The sequence below is a fragment of the Rutidosis leptorrhynchoides genome, chromosome 1 (assembly GCF_046630445.1).
Source record: "Rutidosis leptorrhynchoides isolate AG116_Rl617_1_P2 chromosome 1, CSIRO_AGI_Rlap_v1, whole genome shotgun sequence".
In the NCBI taxonomy this organism is placed as follows: domain Eukaryota; kingdom Viridiplantae; phylum Streptophyta; class Magnoliopsida; order Asterales; family Asteraceae; genus Rutidosis; species Rutidosis leptorrhynchoides.
In genome coordinates, this window is record NC_092333.1 from 607,559,031 (window position 1) to 607,572,672 (window position 13,642).

The following is a 13,642-nucleotide window of genomic DNA, read 5'->3' on the forward strand; positions in this document are numbered from 1 at the left end:
AATGAAACTCACCATACTGTATTTCGTAGTAAAAATACATATAACGTCATTTAACAAGTGCAAGGTTGGCCTCGGATTCACGAACCTATATTAATTATATATAGGTCAATATTTGTCTAACAATTTTTGGTCAAGTCATAGTGTACCACAATCCTAATGCTCGAGACTAATATGCAAAAGTCAACAAAAGTCAACTTGACCCAAAATGACTTCTAAAATTTATACGTGTTTATTATATAACTTAACTATAGTCGTTTTATATATTTAAATATATTTATTATATTTTATAATAATAAAAGTCATTTATTAATAAAAATTTATATTAACGTTTATATATGATAAAATATACTTTTATATATCTTAAGTAGTAAAATTTATAAAGTTCACTTAATATCTTAAAACTATAGTGGTAAGTATTATTAATGTAATTATATTACGCGTGGTGAAAAATATCTTTGTATCCCTTACATATTTGATAAAATAATATTGATCATAATAATAATAAGTAAAAGTTGTATTATTTTGTAATAATAATTATTATTATTCTATAAAAAAATAACAATATTTATATTTACTAAAAATATTATTATGATAAAATGATAATACTAACATAATAGTAATAATGATATTTTATAATAACAATGATATTTCTATTTCTATTAAAATAATAACGACGACAGTAATAATAATAATTATTTTAACAATAATACTAAAATTCAGTTGACTATAACTTCAAATCCGTTCATCGAAACCATTCAATATCTAAATGAAAAGTTCTTAATTTTTCGCTAGCTTTCCAATGACATGCATATCATATACCCTATCTCAGTAGCATATGTATCTAATTCAGGATCCAACAAACCTATCTAAGGACAATATCGAATGTACAAGCATGCATAATCCTATATACTCGAGCACTAGTCAGGGATACACTATTGATATATAAAAGTTAAGTTATGAGTGCTCACGTATCAATATTGAGATTCAATATTGCAGGAAAGTACGTAGACGCAACGGAGATGATAAACACTAGATTGACCTCACGAGCATACCCATGAACCATACTCATCACCTCCATAGCTATAACCCATAATTTCCTTAGCTTCGACTCATTCAAAAAAAACTATTTTGAAATCACTCGGACATCACTCCGTCGTAATATTTTATGTATACTAATAATATCTTGAAATAATACAGAGAAAAAAAAAAATATATATATATATATATATATATATATATATATATATATATATATATATATATATATATATCGATTGAGAGAGTTTAGAGAAATATATTTTCAAGTTTCTATGAAATAATGAAACCTATTGAATTCTATTTATAATAGATTTTTGAATTATTAAAGTGAATTATTAAAGTATGAATTATTAAAGTGAATTATTAAAGTATGAATTATTAAAGTGAATTATTAAAGTATGAATTATTAAAGTGAATTATTAAAGTATGAATTATTAAAGTGAATTATTAAAGTATGAATTATTAAAGTGAATTATTAAAGTTAAAGTAAAGTAAAAGTAAAGTAAAGGTAAAGTTAAAGTATAGTAAAAGTATAAAAACTATGTATGTATAATACGCGTATAAATATATATAATATTAATTTAAATCGTTATATATATTTAATGAAATAAAATATAAATATCGTTATATTTATTATACTGGTTAAGTAATGAGTTGTCAAAAGTGATTCTAGATATTTATAAAAGTTATATACGTTTTAATAATAAAGTTCTTTTTAAACTGAAAACGTTTTTGTACGTTTGAAAATAGATTAATAGAATATTATGGAAACCAATTCTCCACTAGCTTTTGTCTAACTTTCGTAAATGACACTTTTTATTTTTATTTATAAATAGCTTTACAAATTATTCCGAATATCGTTAAGAGGAATAGATTTCTCAAATCATAGTGGACCTCTCAACAGAGACTTGTAATCATAATTCAATGTTTCTGATAATTCAATCATTTAATATATATATTTTTTTAATTTCGTCGATAATCATATTGAAACAAATACGTTCATATAAAGCATTATACTTTTAAATACTTTGTTGACATTTTCAATTTATAACATATACACATATACATACATATTCATATATGTTCATTTAATGGTTCGTGAATCATTAGAATTTGGTCGAGGTTTAAATGAATGTATAAACATAGTTTAAAATCCTTGAGATTTAACTTAACAAATATTGCTTATCGTGTCAGAATAATATAAAGATAAAGTTTAAATTTAGTCGGAAATTTTCGGGTCGTCACAGTACCTACCCGTTAAAGAAATTTCGTCCCCGAAATTTGATAGAGGTCGTTATGGCTAACAATGAGAATGTTATTATGATGATTATGAAGTTTTATCATGTCTAAGAAGTATGGATAAAATAATTCGATTACTCAAAGCGTATGAGGGAAGTTATCGTAAATGAAGGAAATAAGATTATAGTGATTCGTCATATCTTTTGACCGCATCACAATTGATCTCCGAATTTAAAGAAAATCTTTGTAATCTATGTTGGATTTGATACTTCGGTGATTAAGGAGATTATGATTCTCTTCGAATTAATACGATAATCCATCTTGATTTCTCTGTCGGGTATTTCACTATAAATCCACCTCCTTCGTTTCCTTACAACTCACACCTTCTATTCTTTCTCCCTCAACTCATATTTTAAAGTATTTGTCAATATGCTTCATCCAGTACTGATTCTCGATATACTCCTCACTTTCATATCTGTCGTTCTTCTTTTTCATCTACCTCCGGAAGAATCTATTTACTTCTACTATACTCTCGGTTTTATAGTGTTTTTAGTTCTTCCGTGTCTTTATATTGCTATATGCATCGATATATACGGTTTATAATTTTTGGGTGGTTGTTGGGTTTTATATCTTCCCTTATATTTCAAAGCCCCTGCTTTTGTCTTCTATAATCATTGACATCCACAGTTAATGCTCCCTTCTATTTGCTGCGATTTATACTCCAATTTCTATTTTGGAGTTTTGTCCTTTCGTTTCTTCTTCTTGCGATTAAGCAACGTTTGTAATGGTCCAGTATTCGCAGATATGAATTTCAGAATGAACATAGTTAATGTTCTAAGAAGGAAATGGTAATGGCACGATCTTGATTTGTTAATTTACCAGAATACCCTGAAAAGACCGAATCATCAAGAAAATATATTCTTGATATTTTTAGAGATTAAATAGAATACAAGAGTCGTGTAACATGGAACATGATGACGACATGGTCTGTGAATCGTCATGTCCCATTAGAAACTCAGCATGACTTACTGTAATATAATCACGTTGATCAAGTGTCATTATATTATACTAACTCATGCTTCAGTTCCCAACACTACTTCAAAACATTCATAATTTAAACTCGAAAGTTTATAGAATATAGAAACTAATAGTTTCTTATATGATGTAACACTGATAGCGCAAAGAGATAAATGACTTCAGATAAGATTAGTTGTGAAAATATCTTCAGAAATATCGCGGATATTTATAATGAAAGATATGATAATATCTTAGAATTTCTAATATTGATGGATGATGATGAAGATTTGTCTGTAAAGGTTTAGAATAAAGAGTAAGGTATTCGTTAATGACTTTAGCAGGCACTGAATCATTTGGATTCTTTGAAGGCAGATTTAGTCTTTGTGATTTGTCCACAGCCTCCTTCATAGTCTGTTCAATCCGTTTTCCAGTTCCAAACCTTCTCTTTTTCTCAGCTTTTCCACCTTACTATTCTTTGTCATCAAACTTTTTACTGTTAAGATCGTTTACAGTTTTTGATGCTTAATCAACATTTCAAGAACTAGTTTGCAGTTCAAAATATTTTTCAGAACTTCACATTCAAAGTATGTAAGTCCAGGAGATAGACGTTTTACGTACACATATAACTGTTGGCGTAGACATGCTGCGAGATTTCAAAATACTGGTTACTGTTTTTCGATGATTCGTATGACAATTCTCGTTACAAGATGCGAATGAGTAAATGATGTGATTTCAATAAATATAATGATTTTTCGAAAAGTCAAAGATAATTGAAGTTGTTGGTAAGTTTATTGCTAAGGTGGCGAGATATGAAAGGTCCCCAGTAACGTTGACGAAAGGGCAACGTATCTATCGAGGTTATAATAAGACTAGTCCGACTGAAAAGTTGAAGTTAACTTGCTGGAGCTGTGACAAAACTGTCTACTTTGAAAAGGAATTGAAAAGTCATTTTAGCTAATAAATGCCAAAGGATCTGACACGGATACGCGTCGAACTATGACTTTGGCTTCGAGAGCTTTTTAGGTACATAAATGTGGGTAATATGTGGTTGGATCATCATCTCGATTGTTCATTGTTTGAAGTGTCTTCGAAAACTTCGGAGAGTTTGAACACAGTTTGTAATCGTTAATATACATATGATGTTCTAACACGGTTTTGAAGTCAAAGTATAGCTTTGAAAGATGTAGGAATCTAAGAGTGATGTCTTCTGTTAAATCATGACTTGAATTTTGATTTGTCAAAATCAGAATGCGTAATCAAATTTGGGTGAGAATGGTTGCTTTGATTTCTATACAAGAATGTATATTGTTGTGAGATTTTGGGAGTATAGTTGATGATTTACTTAATCAGATTCGAAAAATGTAATATATTAATTGTGAATTTATATATCTCTCGGGTATTACCTACCCGTTAAAAAAAAATTTACAATTAATATTTTGTACAACAGAATTTTATTACAGTGTTTATGAAAATATATATGTGCATACTTTCTTCAGATGTAACATAGATTTAATGAGTTAATATTAAATTAAATTCATTTGATTTACGGTTGAAACTAGAACTGAATAATCCCTAAAGACTTTAGAAATTACATAACTTTTACGGAATATTTATTCAATAAAATTGAAATTATGAATTAATACTTCGTTATTTGTTGGTGTTTGTAACCCTTGCACCATATTCTCTAAAGCCACTACTCGAGCGCGAAGCTCGCTGACTTCTTCTATTACACCGGGGTGATTGTCGGTTCGGACGAACGGATAAATAAAATCTAGAATTTGATGTAGTATATAATCGTGACGAGATACTCTGAAAATGAGAGAGAAAATGGTGTTTCGGACCGGTTCGCCGGTAAGTGCTTCAGGTTCATCGCCAAGAGGGCAATGTGGTGGATGGAAGGGATCACCTTCTTCTTGTCTCCAATTATTGAGGAGGCTACGAACCTATCCCCAATTCATCCAGAATAGATGATGGCTAATTGGTTGATCCATTTCGGTCACACTGCTTTCGGAGCTTGAGTGGGATTCCATATCGGAATTCGAGGGACTTGAACTAATGACGAATTCCATTTCGTACGATTGAATAAAGAATTTTTCGATATGAAATGATTTTCCAGCTATCGGGTGGTATTCTAATTATATATAGCAAAAGGTTTCGTAGATTACGGAGGAATTTACAGAATATGTCAGGCAAAGTTTACAGTAACAGATACGCTAAGATATGAATTAGCAGATACGCTAAGATATGAATTTTGTCTATACACTATTCATGCAATCAATGCAATAAGATGTGTCTAGACTAAGAATGATAAGCAGGTAATTTTCGACAAAAATGATGAGCAAAACTTTTGACATGCATACACGGTCGAAGTCCAGGCTCACTAATGCATCCTAATGACTATCAGTTAGACACACTAATGCAGACCTGGTTCGCTAAGACCACCGCTCTGATACCAACTGAAAGGACCCGTTCATATACATTATAAACGATTCACAATAGTTGATTACATCGCGGGGTATTTGACCTCTATATGATACATTTTACAAACATTGCATTCGTTTTTAAAAGAGAAACTTTCTTTACAACGAAAGTTGACGGCATGCACACCATTTCATAATACATCCCACTATAATTGGCTTAATAATAATCTTGATGAACTCAATGACTCGAATGCAACGTCTTTCAAAATATGCCATGAATGACTCCAAGTAATATCCTTAAAATGAGCTAATGCACAGCGGAAGATTTCTTTAATACCTGAGAATAAACATGCTTTAAAGTGTCAACCAAAAGGTTGGTGAGTTCATAGGTTTATCATAACAATCATTTCAATATATTAATAGACCACAAGATTTCAGTTTATAAATATATGTACACTCGCAAGTGTATAAAAGTATTCTATAAGTTGTAGGCACCCGGTAACAAGCCTTAACGTTCATGTTTTACCCTCTGAAGTACACCAGATCAGGTGTGTTTAAAATAACCTCGAAGTACTAAAGCATCCCATAGTCAGGATGGGGTTTGTCAGGCCCAATAGATCTATCTTTAGGATTCGCGCCTACCGTACATAGACAAGTAGTTTAATGTTACCAAGCTAAGGGTATATTTCTGGTTTAAACCCACGTAGAATTAGTTTTAGTACTTGTGCCTATTTCGTAAAACATTTATAAAAAAAACAGTGCATGTATTCTCAGTCCCAAAAATATATATAAAAGGGAGCAAATGAAACTCACCATACTGTATTTCGTAGTAAAAATACATATAACGTCATTTAACAAGTGCAAGGTTGGCCTCGGATTCACGAACCTATATTAATTATATATAGGTCAATATTTGTCTAACAATTTTTGGTCAAGTCATAGTGTACCACAATCCTAATGCTCGAGACTAATATGCAAAAGTCAACAAAAGTCAACTTGACCCAAAATGACTTCTAAAATTTATACGTGTTTATTATATAACTTAACTATAGTCGTTTTATATATTTAAATATATTTATTATATTTTATAATAATAAAAGTCATTTATTAATAAAAATTTATATTAACGTTTATATATGATAAAATATACTTTTATATATCTTAAGTAGTAAAATTTATAAAGTTCACTCAATATCTTAAAACTATAGTGGTAAGTATTATTAATGTAATTATATTACGCGTGGTGAAAAATATCTTTGTATCCCTTACATATTTGATAAAATAATATTGATCATAATAATAATAAGTAAAAGTTGTATTATTTTGTAATAATAATTATTATTATTCTATAAAAAAATAACAATATTTATATTTACTAAAAATATTATTATGATAAAATGATAATACTAACATAATAGTAATAATGATATTTTATAATAACAATGATATTTCTATTTCTATTAAAATAATAACGACGACAGTAATAATAATAATTATTTTAACAATAATACTAAAATTCAGTTGACTATAACTTCAAATCCGTTCATCGAAACCATTCGATATCTAAATGAAAAGTTCTTAATTTTTCGCTAGCTTTCCAATGACATGCATATCATATACCCTATCTCAGTAGCATATGTATCTAATTCAGGATCCAACAAACCTATCTAAGGACAATATCGAATGTACAAGCATGCATAATCCTATATACTCGAGCACTAGTCAGGGATACACTATTGATATATAAAAGTTAAGTTATGAGTGCTCACGTATCAATATTGAGATTCAATATTGCAGGAAAGTACGTAGACGCAACGGAGATGATAAACACTAGATTGACCTCACGAGCATACCCATGAACCATACTCATCACCTCCATAGCTATAACCCATAATTTCCTTAGCTTCGACTCATTCAAAAAAAACTATTTTGAAATCACTCGGACATCACTCCGTCGTAATATTTTATGTATACTAATAATATCTTGAAATAATACAGAGCAAATATATATATATATATATATATATATATATATATATATATATATATATATATATATATATATATATATATATATATATATAAATCGATTGAGAGAGTTTAGAGAAATATATTTTCAAGTTTCTATGAAATAATGAAACCTATTGAATTCTATTTATAATAGAGTTTTGAATTATTAAAGTGAATTATTAAAGTATGAATTATTAAAGTGAATTATTAAAGTATGAATTATTAAAGTGAATTATTAAAGTATGAATTATTAAAGTGAATTATTAAAGTTAAAGTAAAGTAAAAGTAAAGTAAAGGTAAAGTTAAAGTATAGTAAAAGTATAAAAACTATGTATGTATAATACGCGTATAAATATATATAATATTAATTTAAATCGTTATATATATTTAATGAAATAAAATATAAATATCGTTATATTTATTATACTGGTTAAGTAATGAGTTGTCAAAAGTGATTCTAGATATTTATAAAAGTTATATACGTTTTAATAATAAAGTTCTTTTTAAACTGAAAACGTTTTTGTACGTTTGAAAATAGATTAATAGAATATTATGTAAACCAATTCTCCACTAGCTTTTGTCTAACTTTCGTAAATGACACTTTTTATTTTTATTTATAAATAGCTTTACAAATTATTCCGAATATCGTTAAGAGGAATAGATTTCTCAAATCATAGTGGACCTCTCAACAGAGACTTGTAATCATAATTCAATGTTTCTGATAATTCAATCATTTAATATATATTTTTTTTAATTTCGTCGATAATCATATTGAAACAAATACGTTCATATAAAGCATTATACTTTTAAATACTTTGTTGACATTTTCAATTTATAACATATACACATATACATACATATTCATATATGTTCATTTAATGGTTCGTGAATCATTAGAATTTGGTCGAGATTTAAATGAATGTATAAACATAGTTTAAAATCCTTGAGATTTAACTTAACAAACATTGCTTATCGTGTCAGAATAATATAAAGATAAAGTTTAAATTTAGTCGGAAATTTTCGGGTCGTCACACTAATGCATCCTAACAACTATCAGTTAGACACACTAATGCAAGACCTGGTTCGCTAGGACCAACGCTCTGATACCACATGAAACGACCCGCCCTAATCCTACTGGACGAAGTCTTTAACATCTGGTCCCATTGCAAGGTACTTACTTAAATATGCCATGTATGACTCCAAGTAATGTCTTTAAAATGAGTAAATACACAGCGGAAGGTTTCTTTCATACCTGAGAATAAACATGCTTAAAAGTGTCAATCAAAAGGTTGGTGAGTTCATAGGTTTATCGTAACAATCATTTCAATATATTAATAGACCACAAGATTTCATAATCATAAATATAATACACTCGCAAGTGTATGAAAAGCATTCTAAGTGGTTGAGCACTTGGTAACCATACTTAACATTTAATCAACGTCGCATATTCCCTTTATTATGAAATCTCACTACACTGTACCAAGTGTAGCCAACAAAACGAAGTACTGTGCAACCGTTGAATACTGGTCGTCCAGTTCGGTTGGGGTTGTCAGGCCCGATAGATCTATCAACAGGATTCGCGTTTACAATACCACATGTAAATAGTAGTTACCAAGCTATTAGGGAGATATGCAGGGTGGTACAACTCAACATAGAATATATTTTAAGTACTTGTGTCTATCTCGTAAACATTTATAAAAGCATCGCATGTATTCTCAGCCCAAAAATATATATTGCAAAAGCAATTAAAAAGGGAGCAAATGAAACTCACCATACTGTATTTTGTAGTAAAAATACATAGAACAACATTGAACAAATATAGTGTTAGCCTCGGATTCACGAACCTATATCATTTATATATATATATTAACACACATGATTGAAATTGAACAAATTCATGTATTAATCTTAATGATATAATTATTATATTTAATAATTTATAGGTCTCTTTAATAATTTAATTAGATATATTTACTTTATTTACTTTAGATAGATAATTATTATTTATTATAAAAATACTAATAGAGTTGTATTTATTTGTAATAATCATGATGATAACAATAATAATAACAATAATAATAATAATAATAATAATAATTCTATTAATAATAAAGATGACATTATTTATAATTACACTCCTTTCAATAATAATAATAATCGTAAACATAATAATGATAATAATAATATTATTTGCATTAATGATAATATTATTCATAAGCTTAATGTTCATAGTAGCAATAATTAACATGTCTATAGGCTTAATCATAATAAAATAATAATGATAATACTAATAATAATGATAATGTTAATACTAATAATATTAGTAATGTTAATAATATAAACTAGGTTAATGATAACAACATTCATGATATTGATATTAGTAATAACCATAATTAACATAATAATAACAGTAATAATAATAATAATATCAATAATAATTATAATAATAATAATAAAAGTTATAAAAAGAAAATTACCTTATAAAACCGAATTCTAAAAAAAAGGCCACTGCAGGGCTCGAACATCAGACCTCACGTTTACACAGCAATCATCAAGACCACTTAAGCATTTCTGTTTTTCTGATTAAAATCCATTCCTAATTTATATAACCCGTATTTTCTTAAGCTTCATCTTCTTCCCAAAAATTATATCGAACAAACACATTAGCAATTACCTCAATTGAATTCCAAATAACAAGTTTGTTATCTGAGACAGAAACGAATTGTTATAAATGTTTCAATTATCAAAAAACAAAATAAAAGAAAAAAATATAATCATAACAGGCTCGTTGAACTCCTTCATGAACTCAACTTCCAATTTCAATTTATAGACTGTTTTGACACATATGTATAACATGAAAACGTTTTTAAATCAATCATAGAAACTATTGGCATCACCAATTTAACTTGAATCATCAATAGAAAATCGAATTTTATGAAGAAAGAAATCTGTTGACTTTTAGAATCATAACTTTGACTTTAAAATCTGAATTTGTTAAGAAGATTTGAAAGATAAAACTCTGCAGATAGTTCGAACTGAAAATCTAAAACATGTTTGCATTTATACATTTTCGATTTTGATTAGGATTCAGGGTTTTAAAAAAAAATAGGATAACAGAGGTATACGACTTCAATTTTTAAAGTTTTTCTGTTTTTAATTCAATGTGCAGATATACAATATATTTATGGTAATAGAGTACGTGTTTTTAACAGCTAAATTGATTCCCAAATCGATTTGTGATTTTGACATCCACTGAGTTCAGACAGAATTTTTGACAAGAATAGAATTGAAGCAGAAATAAAATAGAATAAAACTGATATTGAAATTGTACTAATGAGATTCTCAATATCTTAGTAATTTGTTTGATTACTGTCATGAAATTGATAGGTTTACCGATTAGTTAGCCAGCTTAAACATATTGGATAGCGATTGGTACTGAATATGTAATACTTGTATTTATTGTATTTATATTTATATAAATCCTAATTCTATATAATTGTTATACTAGATTCTGTAATATTAATTATTATTATAAATTTATTAATAGATCCTTTTAATATTATTAATGTTAATAGTAACCCTAGTGATAATAATAATAATATTAATATTAGTTTATAAAAATATATGAATAATAATAAGAATAAAATTATTTGTAAAAAAAATGATAATACTGATATTATTCATGCTACTCATAATAAATTGTATTATTTCTTATATTATTAATACTAAGAATTTTTAATGATAAAGATAATAATATTTAATAGTTATATAATTAATAATTAAGATATAGCAAATTATATGTATCAAGTTTCATATCTCTATTTTTATATTACAAATAACTATATTGATAATACAGATATTAGTATTAAAGAATGTAATAATAACAATAATATTTATATAACATTTATCTTAACTTGTAATTAAATTTACTATATCACTCGTAACACACTACTTCAATCGTTCAATTAGGCACAGTAGTCAGATAGTAAACTTTATGTAAATCATGGATTCAATCTATTGAGATTGTAAATATATAATATAACAATATTAATAAACGCGCATCTAATTAAATATCTTACCGACAGTTTTATTGGAGATATTGTATCGTGCAATATTTTATATTTTTAGTTCTAACGGTTTATTCGTATATCATTATTTTAAATTATAATATATACATGTTTATTTGCAAGTAATTGTTCGTGAATCGTTGGGCTTAGTCAAAGGTTAAATGATTCCATATAAATAGTTCAAAATGTTTGAGATTCAACTTAACAGACTTTGCTTATCGTGTCAAAAATATTAAATCGTATCGAGAGTTTGGTTCAAAATTAGTCGAAATTTTCCGGGTCGTGACAGTACATCTACATGTGTACACAATGGGATCGGGAGTGCTTTGATGATGGATATAATATTGTTCCGGTAAATTGTTTGGATAATCGGGAGGGCTTTGATATTGTCATCATTAACTAAAGATTTAATAATTAGTATAATTAGAGCCAACCGTGCAACGCACGGGCTCTCAAAGTCTAGTTTGTGTATATTTTGCTTGAATGGCTTTGTAATGTGTGTGTTTTTTTTTTTTTTTTTTTTTTGGGTAAGGGTTTTTACCCGGTGAATATTATTTCAAAAAATAATAAAAGATACAAGAAAGCACAACGACCACAAGTACGCCTTGAGGCCTCACAAACAACCATTAAAATAAAACTAGCTAGACCCACCCATCAAAAAAAGGACTAGCAAAACCTATAACACGGTCGACACACCTAAATTAGGACCTTAACAAAATAGGCTTCCAATTTACAACCAACCCGATTTCATGCCGAACGGGGCCGTTATCTTAGAAGCATTCTTCTCTGCCATAAACTTGCTTGTTTCCCCTTCTTCAGGTTCTATATCACTAAGATCATCTACTAAAGTAAACGCAGGATTAGGATTATGAACTTGTTTATCCTTACTCGTTTCAGTTTCTGAACTTCGTTTATTCTCATCATGAGTCTTCTTCGAACGATATACCACTTTTGGTTTTGGTTTACCAACACCAAAACCCGCTTTGTTCCCCTTATTATGCTCCATACCTGCAACTCCTTTTCCTTTCTTCTTTTTCACTTCCTAGAAACCATCTTCTGATAGCTTAATCCCGTCAACCATATTAGGTTCTTTCACTGCTTCAATAACAATAACTTTAGGACATTGATTATCCTTGTGGCCAAACACTTTACAGCACGAACATCTCGGAGGCTTCCACTCATATTCCACACGAACAGTATCAATCATGTGGCCCTTTCCTTCTATGTTTGGAGTAGCTACCTTTATGGTTTCTTTAAAATCAGTCATGGAAGATATTTCTACTAGCGCCCGAGCAAAATTAGGACAACCCCAAGCTTCCACACACATAAAACTCGTATACAAGTCCAACATCTTAGGATGGCCCACCTTAGATGCGATTAAACTAAGTCCATCCTCTGTGAACCCCACAATAGGAATGTCATGTAGTTTAACCCACAATGGCACTTTTGTAAGGTCCTCTTTCGTCAAAGATACACTCGGAGACCACTTATTAAGAATTATTGGAATGTTCCGTATTATCCATGGTCCATGTTCTAAAACATCCATCAATCCTTTCTCGGTGGAGAATTTAAAAAAGAAAAATCCTTTGAAATTCATCATCGTCTTTTCTATACCGAATTTTCTCCAAACATTCATGGCATAATTCTGAACCACCGGAAAAGCTATACGATTACCAATGAAGTATCCGTATAGTGTTTATGTGTAATATTCTCATTGGGATCGGTATGCATGCAGATTGAATTGGTTGAGTTTATTGATGAGTAGTACTTCAGGAAGGTTGTACGTTTCTAATTTCTTTTTAGACCAATCTTAATCATGACGGTCCGTCATGGGATCACTGACTGCTACAT

At 28.7% G+C, this 13,642-nt stretch overlaps 1 protein-coding gene across 1 annotated transcript; it reads right to left on the reverse strand.

The window, feature by feature from the left end:
• Window positions 1-12,833: 12,833 nt before the first annotated feature.
• Window positions 12,834-13,427, reverse strand: LOC139847630 (uncharacterized). The gene has a single exon (XM_071837340.1). It carries the CDS (start codon window positions 13,425-13,427, stop codon window positions 12,834-12,836), a length of 594 nt encoding a protein of 197 aa, XP_071693441.1.
• Between the last annotated feature and the right edge of the window lie 215 nt (window positions 13,428-13,642).